This window comes from Acomys russatus, chromosome 10, assembly GCF_903995435.1.
Source record: "Acomys russatus chromosome 10, mAcoRus1.1, whole genome shotgun sequence".
In the NCBI taxonomy this organism is placed as follows: Eukaryota; Metazoa; Chordata; class Mammalia; order Rodentia; family Muridae; genus Acomys; species Acomys russatus.
The window spans coordinates 33,935,077-33,956,340 of record NC_067146.1 but is presented as its reverse complement, the minus strand read 5'-3'; the positions used below and the strand labels follow the sequence as shown (position 1 = coordinate 33,956,340).

Sequence of the window (21,264 nt, the reverse complement as noted above, 5' to 3'; positions counted from 1 at the left end):
AATGAAAGCTATCTCAGTAAACAAAGAAAAGGAAAAGAGAGCTCAGTTGGGTGTTTTTGTAAAACTCTATCTTACACAAAACTCCGGCACATGATCACTGGTGTGCAAGAACATGCAAGGATGTCAGGAGCAGCAGTGCTTAGGAAAGCTGGGAATCCCTTGAGGTAGACATTGCATGGGAAATGCATATCACTGATAGAGAGGACAAACTGTGAATACTTTACTGAGAGCCAGAGTCAGACAAAAGAACAGAGCAGCAAACATCATAGTCAAATGTTTAGGGAAGGAAGTAAAACGAAGCAACATTTTCTTATGGCTCTTCTGTTCATACTTAGGAGACCAAACTGTCTGGTTCAGAGTTCTGCACACAAGTGGCAAGACTGAAAAATGAAAAGACTTGCCTATCTGAACAGGTTTATGAAGCAGCTAGAGTTACCTATGGCTGAATGAGCTTCTAATTGGGAAGAGAGTAGGAGGGCAGGGAGCAATTTTACATCAAGAAAAAAAATGTTTTCTTTTCATATCAGGGCATGGTAATGCTTGCCTTTAATCCCAGTACCCAGGACGGAGAGATAGGCTGTTCTTTGTGAGTTAGAGGCAAGATGGGCTATATTAGTGATACCCTGGATAAGGGGGAGAGAGAGAGAGAAAGAGAGAGAGAGAGAGAGAGAGAGAGAGAGAGAGAGAGAGAGAGAGAGAGAGAAAGGAGGAGGAGGAGGGAGGGGTGTTTGCCTTGTTAAACCGTGATATGATTACAATAACGTTGAATCTGTGTGATTATATTTTTGTGTATCATGTCACATTTGTTATTTTATGAGCTTGAGTTACATTCCTCCTTTACACCCCAAATTTTAAAAAGGGGTGTGTAGAAGCCCCGATTTTTAACATGTCAGCCTGTGAATGTGCTTGGAAACAGAGTTACCACACATAGCACCACTGGGATAACAATGAAGCCATTCTGGAGTGGGGTGAGCCTGTTGCTCTATGTGTAGTGTTCTTCCTCATGAACACACACACACACACACACACACACACACACACACACACACACACACAAATGCCATGCGGAGGCAGAGGCCAAGACTGACGTGACACTACTACAGGCAAAAGGCCATCAAGGCTCACCAGCCAGCACCAGAAGCTAAGATGGATTCTCTTTTAGAGCCTCCAGTGAAAACTAGCCTTGCAGACCCCCTGATTTCAGAATGTCATCTCCATTCCTACAGGCATATTTCCTTCTCTTGTTTTAAGTTTTATTATGGAAGTAACTGAAAACTAATACTTTGTACCTTCCTGTTAAAAAGTAGTTGTAAAAGTTCCCCCAACATTTCTTGATGAAATCACAAGAATCTAAAATAAAAAAGCATTATATATATATTTTTGAAACTTCTTGCCATAGACACAATTCAAGTATAAAAATGAGAAGTTCCAGCTAAGAAAAGGTGACTCTACCATGCATTTAGCTATCCTAAGAGGTCAAAGACCAAAAGTAAACATCCAAGTCCATTAAAAACAAAACAAAACAAAAACAAAACAAAACAAAACAAACAAACAAACAAAGCCAAAGGCTGTGGTTTGCTCTTTAGTTGGCTTTTAAAAATTCATCCTGACTCTTTGATTCTCTTTCTTACTGGAAATTCTCCAGGTGCTGAAGTGACCCTGCACAGGGCTTCTGGAAGATGTTTACATTCATTCCATTTTATCCAGGAGCAAAGATTTGACTAGAAACAGATCTCACTTAGAACCCTTCTGGGTCAGAGCCCTTCCGGGCCAGAGTCCTTCTGGGTCAGAATACTCATGAACCGGATGAGTTGACTATAGTTCTGTCTCCTGCAAGTGAGAAGAGGCCATAGTTTGGAGAAATATCACTGGAAGTTGATTTCTTAATCGGACACTTCTTATGGGAGAGTTTTCTTTTTTAAACATGTTCTGAATAATCAGGGGATGCTGTAAATAAGGCTGAGAAGGAGCTATCCATGCGGGAAAGCTATTTTTAAATTTATAAAATGCAATGGCATTTCTGCTACATCTGGTTTTCATATAACAAGAAATATAAAGTTTCCTGCAGAAAAAAAATAATAATGAGGTCAAATAGCATAATAATAAGGGATTTTTCAAACCAGCCTGTCTGATTGCAAATTTCTGCTTGCAAGCTCACTAGCTTGGTGTCCTTTTTGCAAATTGTTGATCCAAGGATGACTTTCCCCAGCTGAAAAATAAGAGTAAAATGCTGCACATGGTTGAGTTTAAAATTAATATTAGTTATAGCAATAACAATAATACTACTGCCACTGATCGTGCTAACAGTAGCAATAGAAACAGTCTCCTTGGACTCATATTTGAAGTACCTGTGAAACATTTCAGTAAAATTGCTTATGATACTGGTGCTTTGAGGGGCACTTAGTTCACCCCTTTAACTTAGGCAGAGAAGGAAATTTCTAGCTTCTCAGGTTGATCATTCTAATACTTAACATTTCTTATCATAAAATAAAACTCACACTGGTTTCATGGTCTGTTGAGTAAGTAGGTTTCAGAAAAATCATTCCTAAGGCACTATCCGAACACAGACAATCGTCTAGCAAATCTTTTCCTCAACTAATCTGTTTCCTTTCCTTTGGTGACTATTTCTATAATACTAACTTCTACACATTTCAATGCCATCTATGACTTTTAGGCTGTTTTGGTGATAGAACATTTGTGTGTGTGTGTGTGTGTGTGTGTGTGTGTGTGTGTGTGTGTGTGTATGTGTCTGTGTGTGCATGTGTCTGTGTGTTCATCATTTGACCAAGATTTAGCTCCCATGATGCTATGACTTCAGCCAAAGTAGTGGGAGATTTTCATGTCATCATAATCTTGTTTGCAACAAACTTTTGATCCACCTGCTTTGAAAGAGAACAAAGACACTAGTTCATAAAACACTTATAACTATTTTCAGGGCCTTCAGAGATGGTTCAGTGGCTAAGAACACTTGCCACTTTTGCAGAGGACATGTGTTCAGCACCCTGAACGCACACTGGATTGCTCACAACCACGTGTAACTCTAGTTCAAGGGGCATCTGCATGCATATGGTGCACATAGACAGAAGCATGTACACACACACACACACACACACACACACACACACAAATAAGTAAACATTTAAACTAAGAAGCCTACAAATGTTAAAGCCTCTTGCACAAGCTACAGTTGTTTTAATATAATCATTACTTTTGATTTAAAATTATATTTATTTGTCTATTCCTGTGTGTGTGTGTGTGTGTGTGTGTGTGTGTGTGTGTGTGTGTGCATATATGCATGGAACTCACAGGACCACCTGTGTGGAAGTTGGTTCTCCCATTCTACCATGTGCATCCCAGATAGCAAACTCAAGTAGACAGGCTTTGGTGGCAAGCTCTTTTATCTAGTTCCAACCTTTAACATTACACACACACACACACACACACACACACACACACACACAACACACACACACACAATTATGTTTTAAAAATATGTTTGGCATTTTCATGCTATAAACCATTAAAAAGAAAAACAAAAATGAAACATCACTTACTTTGGAACCCACCTGAGAATGAAGAGCAGTGACCAAGTTTGGGAGAGACCGTCAGCTCCTCTTCTGGAGTGCATTTATTAGCAGTCCTTAAGGAGTGATTTACACTGGGGCCAGAAATGACCCTTTGTGGCTTGATGGGAGTCATGCATGGCAGGCAGAGGTTAAAAAGAACCCAAGAGGAAGAGTTTTGCCCAGTGACCCTTACGAGGCAAGTCATACATATGAAGGAACCATAAATATAGACACATGTTTATCTGTCTGCTTCCATTTCCCTTCGTAGGTGCAAATGTGAACATGAAAACCAACAACCAGGATGAGGAGACGCCCCTGCACACTGCTGCCCACTTCGGCCTCTCTGAGCTAGCGGCCTTCTACGTGCAGCACGGGGCCATCGTAGACAGCATGAATGCCCACATGGAGACCCCACTGGCCATTGCCACGTACTGGGCCCTGCGCTTCAAGGAGCAGGAATACAGCAGGGAACACCACCTCATCTGCCGCATGCTGCTGGACAACAACGCTGAGGTCAACGCCCGTGATGATGACTTCAAGTCCCCTCTGCACAAGGCTGCCTGGAATTGCGACCAGGTGCTTATGCACATGATGCTGGAGGCGGGCGCTGAGGCCAACCTCATGGATATCAACGGCTGCGCAGCCATCCAGTACGTGTTGAAGGTCACCTCCGTGCGTCCCGCCGCACAGCCTGAGGTCTGCTACCAGCTGCTGCTGAACCACGGGGCTGCGCGCATCTACCCCCCACAGTTCCACAAGGTGAGGCTGCAGTCCCACATCTTAGCTCAAAGGGAGATGTGCCCTCCAGTCTCCCGGTGATCCCAACTTGTTCAAGATTTGAGCACGAGTTAACTATGTCTGACCTCCATTAGACCTCCCCATCCTCTGTACGTTAGAACTTTGGGCGAGAGTTAGAAAGTCAGTGCACGAGGGACCAGGCAATTGCTCCTACCCCATGTCTGATCTAAAGACCACAGAACCTGTTTTGGAATGAGCTAGCTTTCAGCCAGGGAAGAGCTACGCATGTTTCCAATTTAACAAAAGCTAGCAACAATGTCAGCTAACACACGGGGACCAGTAATGACTTGTAATGAATTCAGCACATTGTTGTAAACATTTTGTATTTGCTAACTCGATGCCTTCAAGAGGTCTATGGAGGATGTATTGTCCCTGATCTGCAAGCAGAGGAAACTGTGGCATGTAGTCACGTCTGAGCTCCTGCAGTGGTGGGATTAGGACCCGACCTCACATAATTTGATTCAAGAATTTATTCACATAATATCATATGACACAGTCTCTTTTCTGAACAATACTAATTAATAATCTGTAATGGACTGGCAGGGAGCAGATGCTAATGATGTTGGTATGACCAAGACATGGTACCTATTCAAGTAGCTTGGAGTCTATTGGGAAAGGAAATCACGCAGAGAGGTCCTTTTAATATGCACAGTACATGATGAAGTAGAGGGATGCAGGAGGTGCAAGCATCAGGTTAATGATATCATTAATTTGGTAGTCAAAATGCATTTCATAATTAAAGCAAGCCAGATGACATTGCAATTCTAAAACCTTAAAGAAGCTGAGAAAGTTGGAGACTAGTCCATTTAATTGGACGGTGATCACGCTTCATAATATAATTTCATCTATATGTGTATATGCAGTTCCCCTAAGACAACTTAGGGGAAAGTTCTAAAGATGGGAAGGCAGTCAAAAGTCACAAGTGGTGGTGGATGTGCTCCTGTTGGTCCTGGTCCAGCATTGAAAAGTAGAGGGAAGAGAATCGTAAGTTTGAGGCCAGCCTGGGCTATTAATTAAGTCATTGTCTCACAAAATTCAAGTTAAACAAACAAACAAACAAACAAACAACGAAACAAACAAAAAACAAAAAAAGCTAAAGAAAAAGTGGAATAATTAGTTCAATGAGGAAAAACCACAGGTAAAAATCCAAAGAGCGTTCAGTTCTTCAGTTACGACAGGCCCAGAGCAAGCGGCACTGAACTCAGCAGGGACTTTACACTTGCTTGCCCGTGTCTTAACCGAGGATTAATTTTCTTCCCTTAAACTTATGTGTTAAAGCCGAGGGCACCCCAGAATAACATTTTCATGGTCAGTAGCAAGTGGCTCCTCGGTGATTGTGTGCTACCTCCCCACTGAAGTCTGCCTCAGGACCCCAAGAGCAGGAAAAGCCCCAGCTGCCTCTTCCACTTTGTCTCACACAGTCAAAGGGAGAGATGCCCGAAGGAGGAGAATCTGGGTTTCTGGCTTTCACTCTCCAGAAATAAGAGCAAAAATAAGTGGGGGGGGTGGGGGGGGAAAAAAAAAAAGAGTCTGGTCCTAATTGTAACCTTCTATGATGGCTGAGCGCATGGCACTCTTTTGCTTGGGTAATTGTCTCTGAGCACTACCTGTGTCATTTACACAAAGAGGACCACCTACTTCTAATGGATGGGCCACGATAGCGCATATACATCCTGCAAACTTCTCCTTTCTTGCTTTTAATTTTAATCTCTACTTTGTCATCTATAATTCATCTTAGACTTAGATTTTCTATTCATAACTGGAACAAAATAATACAGAAAGAGGAACTTGAGATCAACTTTTGCTCCTCTATTTCCATAAGGGAGTGATTCAATGAACAACTAGCTTCTCTAGGCCTCGGTTTTCCCCACCTGTGAAATGGGTATTCTTGGCTTAGACCCTTTGGCATCAGTATGTGAGCACAGCCCTTCATGAGGAGGAAGTTATGCCTGTTCATAGTGTATCAAACACATACTTAGAGGATGGGACCACACATTTCTTACACTTTTTCTTAAGGTACTTTCAGTGCCTGCAGGCTGGCCCGGCATTTCTTAGCCTCACTGTCATTTTGCTTCTGTACACATTTCTCCGGTTGCCTGTTTCTCTCCCTCCTTATATTCCACTCCCATCTTACCAGGCTCTCCTTATGATTTACAGTGGAACTCCAAAAGTCAAGCAAGCTGTCTGCTTAGCACAACTCACTTTAGAAGGTATTAATTTGCTGGGCTAGGGAGCAGTGAAGAGCACTTACTGCTCTTGTAGAGGACTCAGGCTCAGTTCCCAGCACCCATGTTGGGTGCATATAAAGTGAGAGTGGGTGTGGCGTGCCCACTGGTCTGGGGAGGCTGCTCAGTGCTCCAATAGCCTTTAACATAAGCACACCTGTCTTGTGTCCCAAGGCACAGCAGTGTTTTCCTACTTGGTTTTGTTTGTTCCTTTAACTACCTGTGGTTTGGCTGATTGCTAAGGAGATTTAGCACAGACATGGCTACTGGTGCCGGCCTGCTACTGTCAACAGTATTGGTGCTGCCTCTCAGAAGTGTGTGAGAGTGGGAAAGCAGGAGAAAACCTTCAATTTGCCATGCAGATGCTTCAAAGTGATTGGGAGCAGCTGCTCCCCAGGCCGACTTCGCTAAGAGAACCTCGGCCTTACAACAGGCAAATGACTGACTCATTTATCCAGAAGATAAAGTGATTTGCTCTCTCCTGGATGGGGAATTCAGTTTCCTTATTTGCAAGGACCAAGGTCAGAGCTGCGGACGCTGTCTTCACAATGCAGAGCGAATGGGGAGGCGCTGCACTTCACAGAGATCCAATGTATAAATTACATAAAGCAAGATGGTGTTGAGGAGAAAGAAAGGGTCCACAATTGCTTTCCAGGGTACTGAAGGACATTTGATTTTTTTTTTTTCCTCTGCTAGCATAATTCAGAAGGAAGCGACACCCTGGGGAGACAAAATCGAGATTTCTTGTAGGGCAAGAAAGGCATTTTTTTTCTAGGTACGGGAATGATAATGTGAGAATTTGGGGGAGGCCAGAGGTATTTCTGCCGTTGAACAATGCAGTGGGTGAAGCCCATTGCTCAAGCAGTTCCCTTGATAATAAGTGTGTGTGTGTGTGTGTGTGTGTGTGTCTGTGTGTGTACAAAAATATAACACTATGTAAGGTTCCAGGTAGCTTTTGGAAAAAGCTGGGGGGATGTCTTTAATCCATATCTCTCTCTCTCTCTGTATCTATCTACTATCTATCTATCTGTCTGTCTGTCTGTCTGTCTGTCTATCTATCTATCTATCTATCATCTATTTATATACCTATGTATGATTTATCTATAATCTATCTATGTATATATGTATCTATTCATTTATCTACTAATCTATCATCTATCTATGTATCTATTTATTATTTATCTACTAATCTGTTTATCATCTATCTATCTACCTATCTGTCTATCTCTGTATCCATCAATCATCATCTATCTATCTAGTTACTGCCTGGGTGAAATAGTTACTGAGGGCTTAGAAAATGAGTCCAGTTGTATTAGCTCCTGAAGCCTGAAGTGCCTGTAATAATAGCTAGGAAGCTTTCAGGCTAAAAAGAAGCCTTTCATGGTTTGAGAATCAAGTGTTCTGTCAGCAGAGAGTGTATGGTGTTTTGAATAAAAATGACCCCATACACTGTTGTGTGTTGAATGCTTGGCCCACAGGGAGTGGCACTATTAGGAGGTGTGGCCTCGTTGGAGGAAGTGTGTCACTGTGGAGCTGGGCTTAAAGGTCTCATATGATCAAGCTAGGCTTAGTGGGTCAGGTCCCTTCTGCTACTTTCCTATCAAGATGCAGACTGCTCCTTCTGTAGCGCCATGTCTGCAGGCACAGTGCCCCGATCATAATGGGCTAAGCCTTTGACACTGTAGCCAGCCCCAATTACACGTTTTTCTTTATAAGAGTTGCTGTGGTCATGGTGTCTCTTTAGAGCAATAGAAACCCTAAGATAGAATGTCAGCAAAACTAATGCCACCAGTGGAGGCATTGGGCCTGTGGCATCTGAAGATGGCAGAAGGTCAGGATTTGGAACCACCCAATTTTCACCCTAACGAATGCTGAGATGTCATCGTTTTGTTATACACCGGAAGATGTCACGTGCAAATAGCACCAGATGTATAATGTTTGGCTTCAAACCATTTATAACTACACTCCTGTATGCACATCTTTGCTTGAGCCTTTTCTGAAGAGGGTCTATGAATAGGATAAATAACAAGCAAACTTTAGTATAAGCCCCTTTCAAGCAATATTTGGGAACTATATGAAAAGTCTATACGAAAATTCATCCTTAACCATGACACCATATTATGAAGACTGGCAACTCCAGTAAGTCAGCAATGTGTAGTATGAGAAGAATAATTTATAAGGCAACTTCATCTTGCCTCCATTCCCACTTTCTCAGCCTTCACAAGGAGGTGGGTGAGGAAGACCCAGAGATGAATGAGCTGGGTTACTGTATGGACACCTCCCATTTTAGCATAACCAGCTTGTCTCCCATGACGAGGCCGTCTAGTTTGAGACTTAATAAAGATCTATTTTCTCAGTGTTGGGATAGAACCCCAACCTAACAGCCACAACCCTAGTGAAAGTTATTTTTTCAAGGTTCAGAATCTTTAACTTGCTGGTGGTGCAGGCACACCTTTAATCCCAGCACTCAGGATGCAGAGGTGGATCTCTGTGAGTTCGAGGCCAGCCTGGTCTATAGAGCAAGCTCTGGGACAGCCAGGGCTATGCAGAGAAACCCTGCCTTGAAAAACAAACAAGAATCTTTGCCTCTTGAGAAGTCCCATCAGCACCAGGTGACTGGTGACTGGCTCCAGTTGCTTGCTTACCCCACTGTAGGCCAGTAGGCCAGGGTTGCTCTTTGCTTTTATAGAGCAAGCTGAGAAACTTTGTGAGAGTAGCTAGAATGTTTCCATAAGTGGATCCTATTACTAAATATGCATTTGGGTCAATGCTCATTGACATCTAGCCAATGAACAGACTAGTTCTAATCCTTCGTTCCTTGATTTGGAGCTTAATATATTCATTTAATATGTAGTAGCTTGCAACATTGCTTCTTAAATACTGAAAACTGAGAGCAGTTTTGTGCCAAATCAGCTCACAGTAGCCCACAGGACCAGAGTGTGACATCATCAACAACATTGAGTACTGATTAAATGCAGTCTTCATAAAATACCAAATCATGTAAGCTCAGGACAGATAAAGTACACTAAAACCAAAGCAGACATTTAAATTACATTACTTGTTAATTTTTTCTCTTTATTTTTTACTCATTTGTTTTATCGCGTGCACGTGCGTGCTCGCGCATGTGTGCATGTGTGCATGTGTGTGTGTGTGTGTGTGCGTGGTATAGACTGTATAATACTAAGCAGACATCGATTTACTGCCTCATTGGTATCTAGATGTAGGAAAAATGTTTTCTTGATACAGCCATAGCATGTGCTGACTTCTGTGGTATAGACACTTCAACCGGGGCTTGTTCAGGCTATACAGGGACAACAGGGAAGATATAATAGATGTGACTACCTTCTAGCCTGCCTCTCCTTTCTGTACTATTACACATGGCCCTACTCCATCTGACAGTGTCTCCTTGGCCCTTAACTCACTGAAGCGAGGCTTTGAAGGAGAGATAAACATGTTTTTTGTTTAGATCACAAATGTGGGTTGAGAAAAAGACTTATGAGAGAACAGGTGATATTTATCCCCTTAGAAGTCGAACCACCCACCATGTGGAGGAGATTGGTTGCTAACCAGCTGAAAAACATTCTTGAACAAATTCTGAGAGGAGGTATAAATGTGAGCCAAAAACAAGAGGCGGGGTCTTTGGAGACTTGGGATAGTTTTGGCTGTTCATTGCTCCACTTTGAGATGCTTCTAGAGGGAACTGCTCAGGGAAGGCTTTGGGGCTCCGGGCTCCTGCTGAGGTTCCAGGTTCTGGTTACTCCAGGTTCCAGCAGAAGAAATCCCGCTGATTCTGCTGGGAGAATAGTTCCTCGGAACTTATATCCTTATGGTTCCATTATTGTATTCTTTAATCCTCTTTTCCTATTGTTTTGGTTAGTTGGGTTATAAGTGAGGTACTCTCGGTTAATAAGTTCATAATAAAATATATTTGTTAAGAAAATTGAGCCTACAAGGCTTCATTGCAAGCTATTTAGCAGAGGACTCTCATGCCCATTGTCTCATGTTTTCATGAGGCAAATTCTGGTAAAATACCACCTCAGCCCCTAGCGAATGAGTTTGCTATTCCACTCAGCTGACTAAGAGTTGGAGGGGGACTGGGTTAGCTTATGGAACCTTGGCCTTGGAGAATGCGTGAGTTCTTTGCTCTTTAAAGTGGCAAGCTCTGGAAACAAGCTTGGCTCCTAGAGAAAGACCTGGAGTCAGAGGGCAGAGAATTCACTTCACAGTAGAATTTCAGAAGTTGTGCATGACCGGTAGTTAAACAGGATATGTAATGAGTTTCCCACAGTAACTAAGGCTTTCTGACCTCCAACTGCTTGTTATTCTCATCTTATTTTTAATATGATCTTTATTCATAAGGAAATAGTACTTATGGGGCCTAAAATCCCTTTCTACTGTCCAGCACTGAGAGCTGACCTCTGCTTCTTCAAGAGATCTGTGCTGACTAGGCCCAGTCTATACAGCTCTCTGGCTTGGAATAATATACTTTTTATGTTTAACTTTTTTCAGTGTTATTTTTTAAAGTTTTCATTTTGGCATATTTGTGGGACAGGGTACACTCTGGGTCCCAGGTTGGCTTTGCCATGTAAGCTTAGTGCTCCAGATAGTATAACAGGCATGGGAATTCTTCCTAGAGGTGTGGTTAGGGTGTACTGCCTGAGTGGGTCTCGGACCAGAGTCCCAGTGATCCCAAAGCATATTGAACAGGGGGGACTCCAGGTGCATGAAGCCACACCTAACTGTGCCTAGGGATTCTTGGTGTCTGTGAGAATTGTGAATCACGGGCACACACACCAAAGTGACGGAGCTCTCTGTTTGCTCTGCAGGTGATCCAGGCTTGCCATGCTTGCCCCAAAGCGATTGAAGTGGTGGTCAACGCCTATGAGCACATCAGATGGAACATCAAGTGGAGAAGAGCTATTCCCGACGATGACCTGGAGGTAAATAATTCATTCGTTATGGTTTTCCCTAGTGAGGGCCCCCAGACCTCCATATGAGTACTCAGCCTTCTCATTTAAAACATTGGTTTTGAGGATACTTTCAAAGCCTTTTCAAATAAAATGAAACAAAGGACTATACAATACAAATATGAGAGTGTAAAACTCTATGTCTGTCTGTCAAAGATGAGATATTAGGGAATCTCTTGAGGGATTTCTGTGATAGAAGTTTGAGTAAATACATGAAGGTGGCAGTTTTATTTTCCTTCCATTTACATGCATTAAGTGATAATATCTGGGACTGCTCACTCAGCATTTTTTCCCGGAAAAGTGTATGTAGCTATTTCACTTGCTTTTAACTATCTCTGAATGCTTATGACTAACCATATATCTCTCTCTATCTGTCTGTCTGTCTGTCTGTCTGTCTGTCTAGCTATCTGTCTACCTTCTGCTATTTTAACGTCTTCAGTGAACCATACCCAAAGCTCATAGTAGAGCCATGCGTGCCCTCACTTGCGAGCTTAAAGACTTTGCTCCACCTGTAAGCCAGCCCTACCCACAGAGCCGCCTGTTCTTGATTTCAGAGTCAAGGGTGTGTCTAATATATGAGAGGTACCAGGCACCAGGTCCCCTGGGCTTCAGAGGCCACTGGTGTAGTTGTATGATTAGACAACTACAACTAGATTTATCCTGCTAATCATTAGCTCTTTTACCTTTTAAAGTTACTTGCCTGCTGGCCACTGCAAGCACATTTTACCAGGTGCATAAAGAGCACACTGCAATTCTGAGTTAAATTAAAATTGCCGTTTTAGGTTGAACTGGTCCAGGCAGTTCAGGCATGGTAGGTTATATCATGTCCTGGATTGTGAATGTGCTTCTTGTCTTCTCTTCTCAGTCTTTTCATGCTCCACTTCCTGACCTTCCCACTTTAATTTTGTGCTCAAAATTGTTCACTATCAGTGACGCCACAAAGCTCTCCTTATATGTAAAGTAGGGATAAATGCATCAGGGTAGATTTTATCTGTGCAAACTGTGGAGCCTCCCTCCAATTAACCTGTCTTGTCTTGCTTTCCAGAAACACTGGGATTTTTACCACTCTCTCTTCAAGGTGTGCTGCAACACTCCCAGGACCCTCATGCACTTGTCGAGGTGTGCCATTCGCAAAGCGTTACACAACAGATGCCACAAAGCGATCCCTCTGCTGTCCCTCCCATTGTCATTGAAGAAGTACTTGCTTTTGGAGCCAGAGGGAATCATTTATTAAGTCTTAGGAGACAGCAGTTCCCAGTGCTAGATATTTCAGTGGGCTCGCTGGGTAGACGAAGTTTGCGTATATAAAATGATACTTGGGTTGATTATAACACTTTGGGGATTTCAAAAACGCTTTGCAAACACCATATCATTAATCTTAGAGTAGCACGGTGAGGGGCAACAAGCAAGTAAAGTTAAAAGAATTTTGAAAGCCACGAGTGCATTTAGAAGGCAGACACTGACACAGCAGTAGTAGCTCAAATAGTGACATCTTTTATTAGTTACCTGAGGTATTTTGTAAAACTTTCACATACGATTTCATCTGAAAAGGGACCCACATTTCTTACAACCAATCTCATCTCTCCATATTATCAGTAATAAGTTTACATGACTGTTTAGCTCGCAAGGTAGCAGGTTTTGTGAGCGGCCTCCTAAGCTTGGTGTCTCCCCGCCTGTGACTATTGAGCAGACTTCCCTTACTAGCTTTAGAAGTGCCTCCTCCCCAAACCAACGTCATCCATTCATTTTGGTGATCAATGTGTGGAGTGCAGTGGGAACAAGATCTTTGAGTGGTCAAGATAGAAACAAGAAGGAGAGAGCAGTTCATTTAGGAGTCCAGGATTAGACATTTCAACACGCTCACTGAGCCAGACACTGGAGACCATGGATGAGGTCAGTGAGGACGGCTGTCCTCCAGAGGATCCAGACATGCAAGCAGACGACTGCCGTATGAAGCAATGGGGTGAGGGTATAGGAGCAGACTCATGTTTGGTGCTTACCTCTCCGAAGTGTGCTTCTGACTGGAAGCGTGTGATTTTTTTTTTTTTTAAACATAAAGACAAATCATGCATAATTGTGTAGAGGGACCTGCTACTAGGAGAGTAAGTGTCTTTGAGTTTCTTCAAACAATCCAGATCATGTTATGTTTTGTCATAGATCCGAGAAAAATAGGCTACACTCTATGAGAAGGAAGGAAGGAAGTTTAGGGACGTGGGCAAAAGCAGTTGTAAAGGGAAGAACTTAGTTGATTTGCTTGGTCTTCTCATGGAACGCATTGATAGTTTAGAGCATTTTAGCTGATAGGTAAGGAGCCTGCGTTTTATCAGTGGCTCCCTTCAGACTCAATGACAGACATGGAAGTGATGAAAACCTGGGAAGCATTGAATGAAGTATGTTATAAGACTTATTTAGTGTCTGTTAGTGGAACCATGCTGGAAGGCCTCCTGGAGAACTTTGCTTTGCTAATTTGGCTCTCACTAATCATTATTGGGCTAGCTAGTCACCTCTGGGCACAGTGTTTGTGGTAGTTAAAGCAGCAGTGAAGTGTAGACAGTGTACTTGTTGTAGTCAGCAGACTTCTTCAGTGTGTGTGTGTGTGGTCTTGCTTCTTGTTTGCTGTTGGACACTTCCCTGTTGTGTTGTCTAGAGATGATGTCAAATATTCCAGTAGTTCCCCCCTCCCTTTAGCTGTGTTTTCAACCCCCCCTCCCCAACTCCCAGTGTTGTTTAGGTGGACGTGATCGTGTTTTTGAAGTATTTAGCTCAACTAACTTCAGAAAAAGCAGATTCTGTGTTAAAAACAACATCTCTATCATGGGACAGCATGTTGAATTTGTACAGATTACACATACAAAATAGTTTGTGTAGCCGAACGTTATTTAGCACATAGAATATTCAAAGGGTTGGGAGCTTCTCTCCTTCATCAGGAACATTCTGGCAGAAAAGTCTGTGATAGGTTGACTTATAACAGGTTAAGAGGGACTGAGAACCAGCGGAAATGGTGTTCCTCACATAGGGAGATAGGAGCGCTCGTCACGGTGTTGGTGGGTCGGAATGCTTGCCTCTGTCTCGCAGAGAACACATGGCTACTTGTTTGCATCACTTGCATGCGGACTTAACGTGATTTCTTCTGTACTTTAACCTTTAATAAAGCTCAAATAGAGATCTTCAATAAAGCTGTGGTGTTCCCACTAGTCGTTGTGAGTTACTTATCAACAAGACTCATCTTCCTCACACAATATTGACTCTTGCATAGAGACACAGACCAAAAAAAAAAACAACAAAACAAACAAACAAACAAACAAACAAACAAAAAACAACAACAAAACTTGTTTCACTGCTTTCTTCAGCATTAAGGAAGAGTGCTGGAATGAAGAATTGTGCCTGTCAGCAAACTATGCTGTCAGGAGAAAGTAAAGGGGAGAATGTGGCCGGAACAAAATAAAATGGAGGCCATTGCAGTTTTAGTAAGTGTACTTTAATGATAAGTAGAAAATTGAACTGAATGCTTCTGGTCCACTTCTTGCCATCTCTGGCATCCTGGGCTTTTCATTTTCCTTAATTCTCACTATTTACTTAACCCTGGACAAAGCAACAGAGGAAATTGTACCCCCATAATGCTTTTCTGCTTTCTGCGAAAGCTTTCTGTAAACAGACATCTAATGTTCCAGAGAAAAAACAGCCCTCTTCATAATGTTCCATGAGAGGTGGCAGCTTTGATGAGAGGAAGAGCCCTCCTCTCCAGCCTTCTGTCCTTCTCTGCATCCACACAGACCCGTGTTCTAGTTTTTAATAGCCCAATGTTACATCCCCACTTGTCCTTCCATTTGGAGCCCAGTAGGTTCTGATAACAATACAGTAGTCAGAAGAAGATGGGTGCAGAGGCGGGGGATAAGAAAAGCAACAAACCACTTGCAATGCATTGCACCATCAATCTTGGTTCCTCGTCTGGTTGATTGTAACAAATTCAAACATTTTTCAAAACTTTTAAAGATAGTCATAGCCATTCATTAGTTCTGTTTGAAACACAAGCATCATAGCTATGACCCAAGAAAGACTCGACAGCTATTTCAATAGGATGCTAGGCAGATGTATTGTTCATATACTGTTTTTCACCCTCATCTCACCACAAATCTGTGAAAAGTGATATTATATCTGCTCCCTGCCTTAATTTCCACATCTGCAACACGGGACTAAGCATGTTACCTCACAAAAGTTTTACAGGATTACTTTGAGCGTTAAATCAATACAGAACATGGCACACAGTAGGCATTTTATTATAGTCACCATCAATGATGCTACTATAGTCTCTGTGGTGTAAAAGTAGGTTTTTACCAGTGGGGTGAGGTATCCTTTGAGTAAAACTATCACTGTAGCAGAAGCTTAGGAGATTCCTGTTCACTTGGGAGGCAAGTTTCTTTGGGGATGGGGGACCAATGAGGACAAGGCAGATCAGGTCTGGGAACTCCTTGGGCTCTCTGGGGTGAAGGATGGGAGAGGAAAAAGCATTGCTGTGGGATCTTAGCCAACAGGCAAAAGGACACCTTTCTGAAGCATTGCTCTTTTATGAGTACGTCTACATGGGAGGCAATGGCTCCTTTTACTATCTGGTTGGTCAGCCGGTCACCTGAACCTTTGCCATGTGGGCAGAGAGGCTGTCCCTCTGCTTCTGTCTTCCAGGCTAGCCTCAACTGGAATCCCTGCTCCTTGTGTCCGGTCAATGGGAAGACCTGGCTCCCTCTTGCTGAGATGCTTGCTAGGGGATGGGCTTCTTGACATGGCCACGCCTCCTGGGAGAGACTTTCCTCCTACATTTCCACTCTCCCTGGGTTATTGGATTGGCTTGCTCCCTATTGTTTTTAAATTATATCTGTATTATCAGTATTATCTGTAGGCCCGGCTGGCAATCAACCAAGACACAGACACTTGCTATATTTTAAGATAGCCTTAGTTAACCTGGGGCAGGGCAGATATCAATCCTCTAAGTTGCCTCCCATAGTGGGACAGGCATGGGATCCCTGTCTCAATCCCATGCCCTCTACTTCTAATAACTTCTATCAGGCTACCTCTTGTCCATAATCCCAAATACTTGTTCATGTTCTTCATCTGGGCTGGATTCTCCATCCACGCTGCAGGCCACGTGCTTCTCCAGCTAACCCATGGCAGCTATTCTCTTTTCACTTCAGGTTGTCTCCTTCTTCTTCCCAGAATTCCTCTGTCTCTAAGTCCCACCGATCTCCTCTGCTCTAGGTGGGATGGCTTTTTATTAAACAAAAGGTAGGTCACAGATAGAAAGCAGTAATTAACATCAAAATACATCAGACCATCCCCCAACACTCATTCCCCTTGTTCCTTCAGCCCTAGGAGAAGGCAAAGCTTCCACTAAACTGCCATTACCAGGGGCATTTCAGGGTGCCTTGCTTTTTTCCATGTGAATGAGCTTTGACTAAACTCTCTTCAGTCTTCCTTTCAGGTCCTCTAGGGATCCTGATAGGTGCAAAAACATAAAGCATTGCCTGGGCGATGAAAGCATGGGGTAGCCTTGGTATTTGTGGTGACCAGGAGGTCACTGTGGCCAGGGAAGGCAGACAACAGACAGGTGGACTAGATTTATGATGCAAGACAGTTTGGGATTGAGCTAAGAAGAGTGTTGGGGAGCCATTAAGATTAGAGAAATGGTTGGCACTGAAATTGATAGTCACCAACACCAAACTTATAGTCACGATTGGAGGGAGAGATGACCATTTTCCACAAAAGGGCAGAAGGAAGACAGAAATTGCTAGAGTCACTTGATAAAATATCTTGAATCACAAAAAAGGTCCTGGAGAATCATGTTATCACCATCCTCTCCAGCTCTCCACTGCCCTTAATTCTTCAAACTAACAATCAAATGATAAATACACAGTGTTGAAAAATTATGCATTCAAGACAGTAATGCTTTCTCTTTTCCTATAAAATACTCCAGTCTTACAGCCTGATTTATTCCTGAATAGGAGAGGGATTACATTTTAAAGTATTCTTACATATTAAAATATTTAAACACAACTACTTAAAAGGTCTATGAAGGAAAGTGACCTGGAAGACTGGATGCAGTCTGTGGAGCTTCAGGGTTCCTGCCATTCGCAGCACAGCAGGACTCATGGTTAGACTGTTTACAGAGGCAGAGGATGATTACAGTCTTTCAGGTCAGGGACATCTCAGGACCAATGTTGGATGGACCATGAGATGCTCTGGGGACAACCCAGGAGGGAAAAATTAGGTGTCAGCAAATTGTGTCTTAAGTAATTGCTGTTCACTATGCAGTGAAGTCATCCAGAAATGAAATGTTCACCCCAAGCTAGGACTGTACTAAGGTATAAGACAAGTACCTTGATGGTGCCATTTAGTACCATTACTAAGATTCTTTCTTGACTTTACTTACCAGGAAAGTGGGTCAGAGGGGAGGACATCCTATTGGGACTTTAGGTGAGAGAAGCATGGGAGAATGGGGAAATAGAAGGATCCAGAGGGTCCTGGAAACCTACAAGAAGAACATTATGATGGGCAGATCTGGATCCTGGGGTCCTGATCAAAGTATGGCACCAGCCAAGGAAAATATAGGCAGTAAACTTCGAACCCCTACCCAGATCTAGCCGATGGACAGGACATTCTCCACCACTGAGTGGAGAGTGAGATCTGACTTTCATACAAACTCTGGTGCCCCATTTCTGACCACGTCTCCTTGATAGGGAGGCTTGGTGGCACTCAGAGGAAGGATAACAGGTCACCAAGAAGAGAATCGGTACCCTATGAGCATATATGGGGGAGGAGGTCCCCCTCAGTCACAGACAGAGGGGAGGGGAGTAGGGGGAAAGCAGGAGGGAGGGAGGGAGGAATGGGAGGGTACAAGGGATGGGATAACAATTGAGATGTAATATGAATAAATTAATAAAAAAGATTCTTTCTCAGAGGGAGATGTGAAGAATAGCTACCCCTTCTCTGAAGGTCCCCCTGAAACTGAGGCAGGATCCCACCAAAGTCCACTCTGGAGAGCCAGTGGGTTTACTGAGCTTCCTTACAGAACACAGGTCAAAGGTTACCTATGGGCCTATGAGTGCTCCCATCCTGCAGCAAGCTACACCTAGAAAGCCTTTGCCTAGCAGGGATGAGGGCTGTCTTTGTAGCATATAACCTCGCCCTGGTCTTTCCCTGGTCTGCACACTCCAGCTCCTCCATAGGCCATGTGCAATTAAGGCAAGGTGGAGGGGAGCAGCTAGATATTCAGGTGAGGGTGTTGTGAACTTCTCACCCCTCCAATACATTCCTTTTGAAAGGGAGCACTGTTTAACTCCCCAAGATGGTAGAGGACGGTCCCAATAATTATCTACATGAGTTCAGTCAACTTCTTATCTGAAGTGTGGATCCCCCTCCCTCCCTCCCTCCCTCCCTCCCTCCCTCCCTCCCTCCTTCCCTCCCTCTCTCCTCCCTCCCTCCTTTCACTTATTTATTTTTGCAGTGCTGGGACTTAAAACCCAAGTCGTTACAAGGACTAGGAAGGCACTGGCCCATGCAGCCACAAACCCAGATCTCATTTTTTTTTTAAATTTGGATAATCGCGATTAAATACCCTTTACACATGACCCTTTGGGGAATGAAATGAAATGACACACACCATACATGTAAGGCTCGTGGATGTCCTTAATCTCCTATCAATGCTGGAAGGTGTCCCACTATTTGGAGACACCTACACTGTAGTGCTGGATGGCATGCCAGGGCTTGTGAGGCTGAGACACAACTTCTGACCAGCTTATTGCTCTTCCATGCAACTATTTCCCACATTGCCTAGTAACCCTCCATGGTGCAGCAGCCAGAGCTGACCTACTAATGGCTCTTGGCTTTTGGAAGTGTTGTCTGAAGGGGGCACTGTGGGAGAACTTCCTTCTGCCGTACTTCTGAACTGGGCTGAAGTAGGCAGCAACCAGTTCTATAACAAGAGCTCACATAGGGTTAGTGTTTCTGTGTGCAGCCCAGAAATAGGCAATTCCACTCACATAGTTCTGTTAATTTAGCTTTCTGTCTTTTCCTTCCTCTCTCCCTCCCTCCTCTCCTCCCTCCCTCTCTCCCTTTCTTCCTCCCTCTTTCTCTTCCCCCTTTTCCCTCCTTCTGTCTTTCATCTGCTTTCTGAGCTAAGCTTCTTGCCACCTCCGGGGTAGGATTTCAGTGTGGGCATCTAGAAAGCATATTGTGATCTCCTTAACAAGTGATTAGTGTATTCTGTAAGTTATGGGATGCATTTAGTTTATCCTTAAGCCATGCACAAAGTAGAAAAATTGCCCCTCCCCACCCCCCCCCCCCCCCCGGTCCTTAATTCTGTATCTTTGATCCCAAATTGGAAGCCCCAAATGTAGAAAAGATCTTTTCTTTCTAGCAACAGATTGAGTGGTTTTGGCCAAGCTAAAAACAAAAACTATCAGATATCTTGCAAGAAAGGCTTCCTAAATGGCCTTCAGGTTTCCGCCTGTTTCCCTATGACGTCAGAGAAGAGGACCAAGTATCTGATCTGCGTCATCCTACCTTATATGTTGGTGCTCACGGTGTCGGAGAAGCTCATCACGGGCAGGCGTAAAGGTCATAAAAGTGCTTTCGTTGGGGAATCACAAACTAATTATTTCCCAGCGACATCAAAACAGCTGGCCACTGCCTAGCTCAGAGGCAGTGTCTACCTTTGGGCACTAAGAGTGTTTGTCTTTCATGGTAGTTGATGGGACAGTGAAACAAAATCCGTTTCTCTTCCTCCTTCTCCCCCTTCTTCTCCATTCTTCTTTTCCTCTTCATTCTCTCTGTCTCTGTCTGTCTCTCTGTTTGTCTCTGTCTCTGTCTCTGTCTCTGTCTCTCTCTCTCTCACACACACACACACACACACACACACACACACACACACACACACACACAGTTTTCCTGTGTAGCCCTGACTGTCCTGGACTTGCTTTGTAGACCAGGCTAACCTCGAACTCATAGAGATCCATCTGCCTCTGCCTCCCAAGTGCTGGGATTACAGGCGTGCGCTGCGGTACCCAGTTATCATTCTCTTTTTTCTCTAACTCCTCCTGCCTGATCCAAGGCCTCAAGCATGCCAAGAAAATATTCTACCACAAACACTGAATTACACCACCAGCCCAACTTTTTGAGGAATTACAATTATTATTTATACTTGTTTTTTTTTCTGCTAATTGTATATAAGCAGATGATGTGTAGCCAACAAGCAAGTCATCAAGGGCTAGAAACACTTATGTAACAACCATAAGTGAGTGGAATGCTTGACTGTGTCTGTGAGGTTACTCCACACCCAGCAGTTGGCAGGAAGGAAACCTGCCTGGTAGCAGAGGGGAGACAGGCAACATAGTTCCATCAGCTCAGAAGGGGGCCCCCCTCAACATGCCGATATTTGAGCCAGTTTTTCAGCCAATCTTTATATCTTTTTTTTTTTTTCCTGCATTGAAACAGAGCTATCTAATTCACTCAACATGTACTTCCTCACAGTTTGCCTTACTTACTTGAGTATTATGTGCTGCTTAAACTCACGCTGCTCTGAGGCGGCAAAGGCATAGCACACATTATGCGAAGCACTGCAGGCAGTGTTGACCGTGGACAATCTCTCTGTCTTATTGAGTCTTGACCTAACTGCAGAAGCCTCCTCATGCCGTATCTAGGCCCCCTCTCCTATTTGCT

General features: G+C 43.5%; 1 protein-coding gene across 2 annotated transcripts in view; it reads left to right on the top strand.

Moving 5' to 3' along the window:
• Asb4 (ankyrin repeat and SOCS box containing 4) overlaps nucleotides 1-12,983 on the top strand; it is a 55,661-nt gene extending 42,678 nt beyond the window's left edge. For both annotated transcript variants that reach the window (XM_051151964.1, XM_051151963.1), the window contains exons 3-5: nucleotides 3,835-4,325; nucleotides 11,416-11,529; nucleotides 12,602-12,983. In XM_051151964.1, coding sequence (XP_051007921.1) covers nucleotides 3,835-4,325; nucleotides 11,416-11,529; nucleotides 12,602-12,790 — 794 coding nt within the window. In that variant the 3' untranslated portion in view covers nucleotides 12,791-12,983. The remainder of the gene's footprint in view (nucleotides 1-3,834; nucleotides 4,326-11,415; nucleotides 11,530-12,601) is intronic.
• Nucleotides 12,984-21,264: the final 8,281 nt, after the last annotated feature.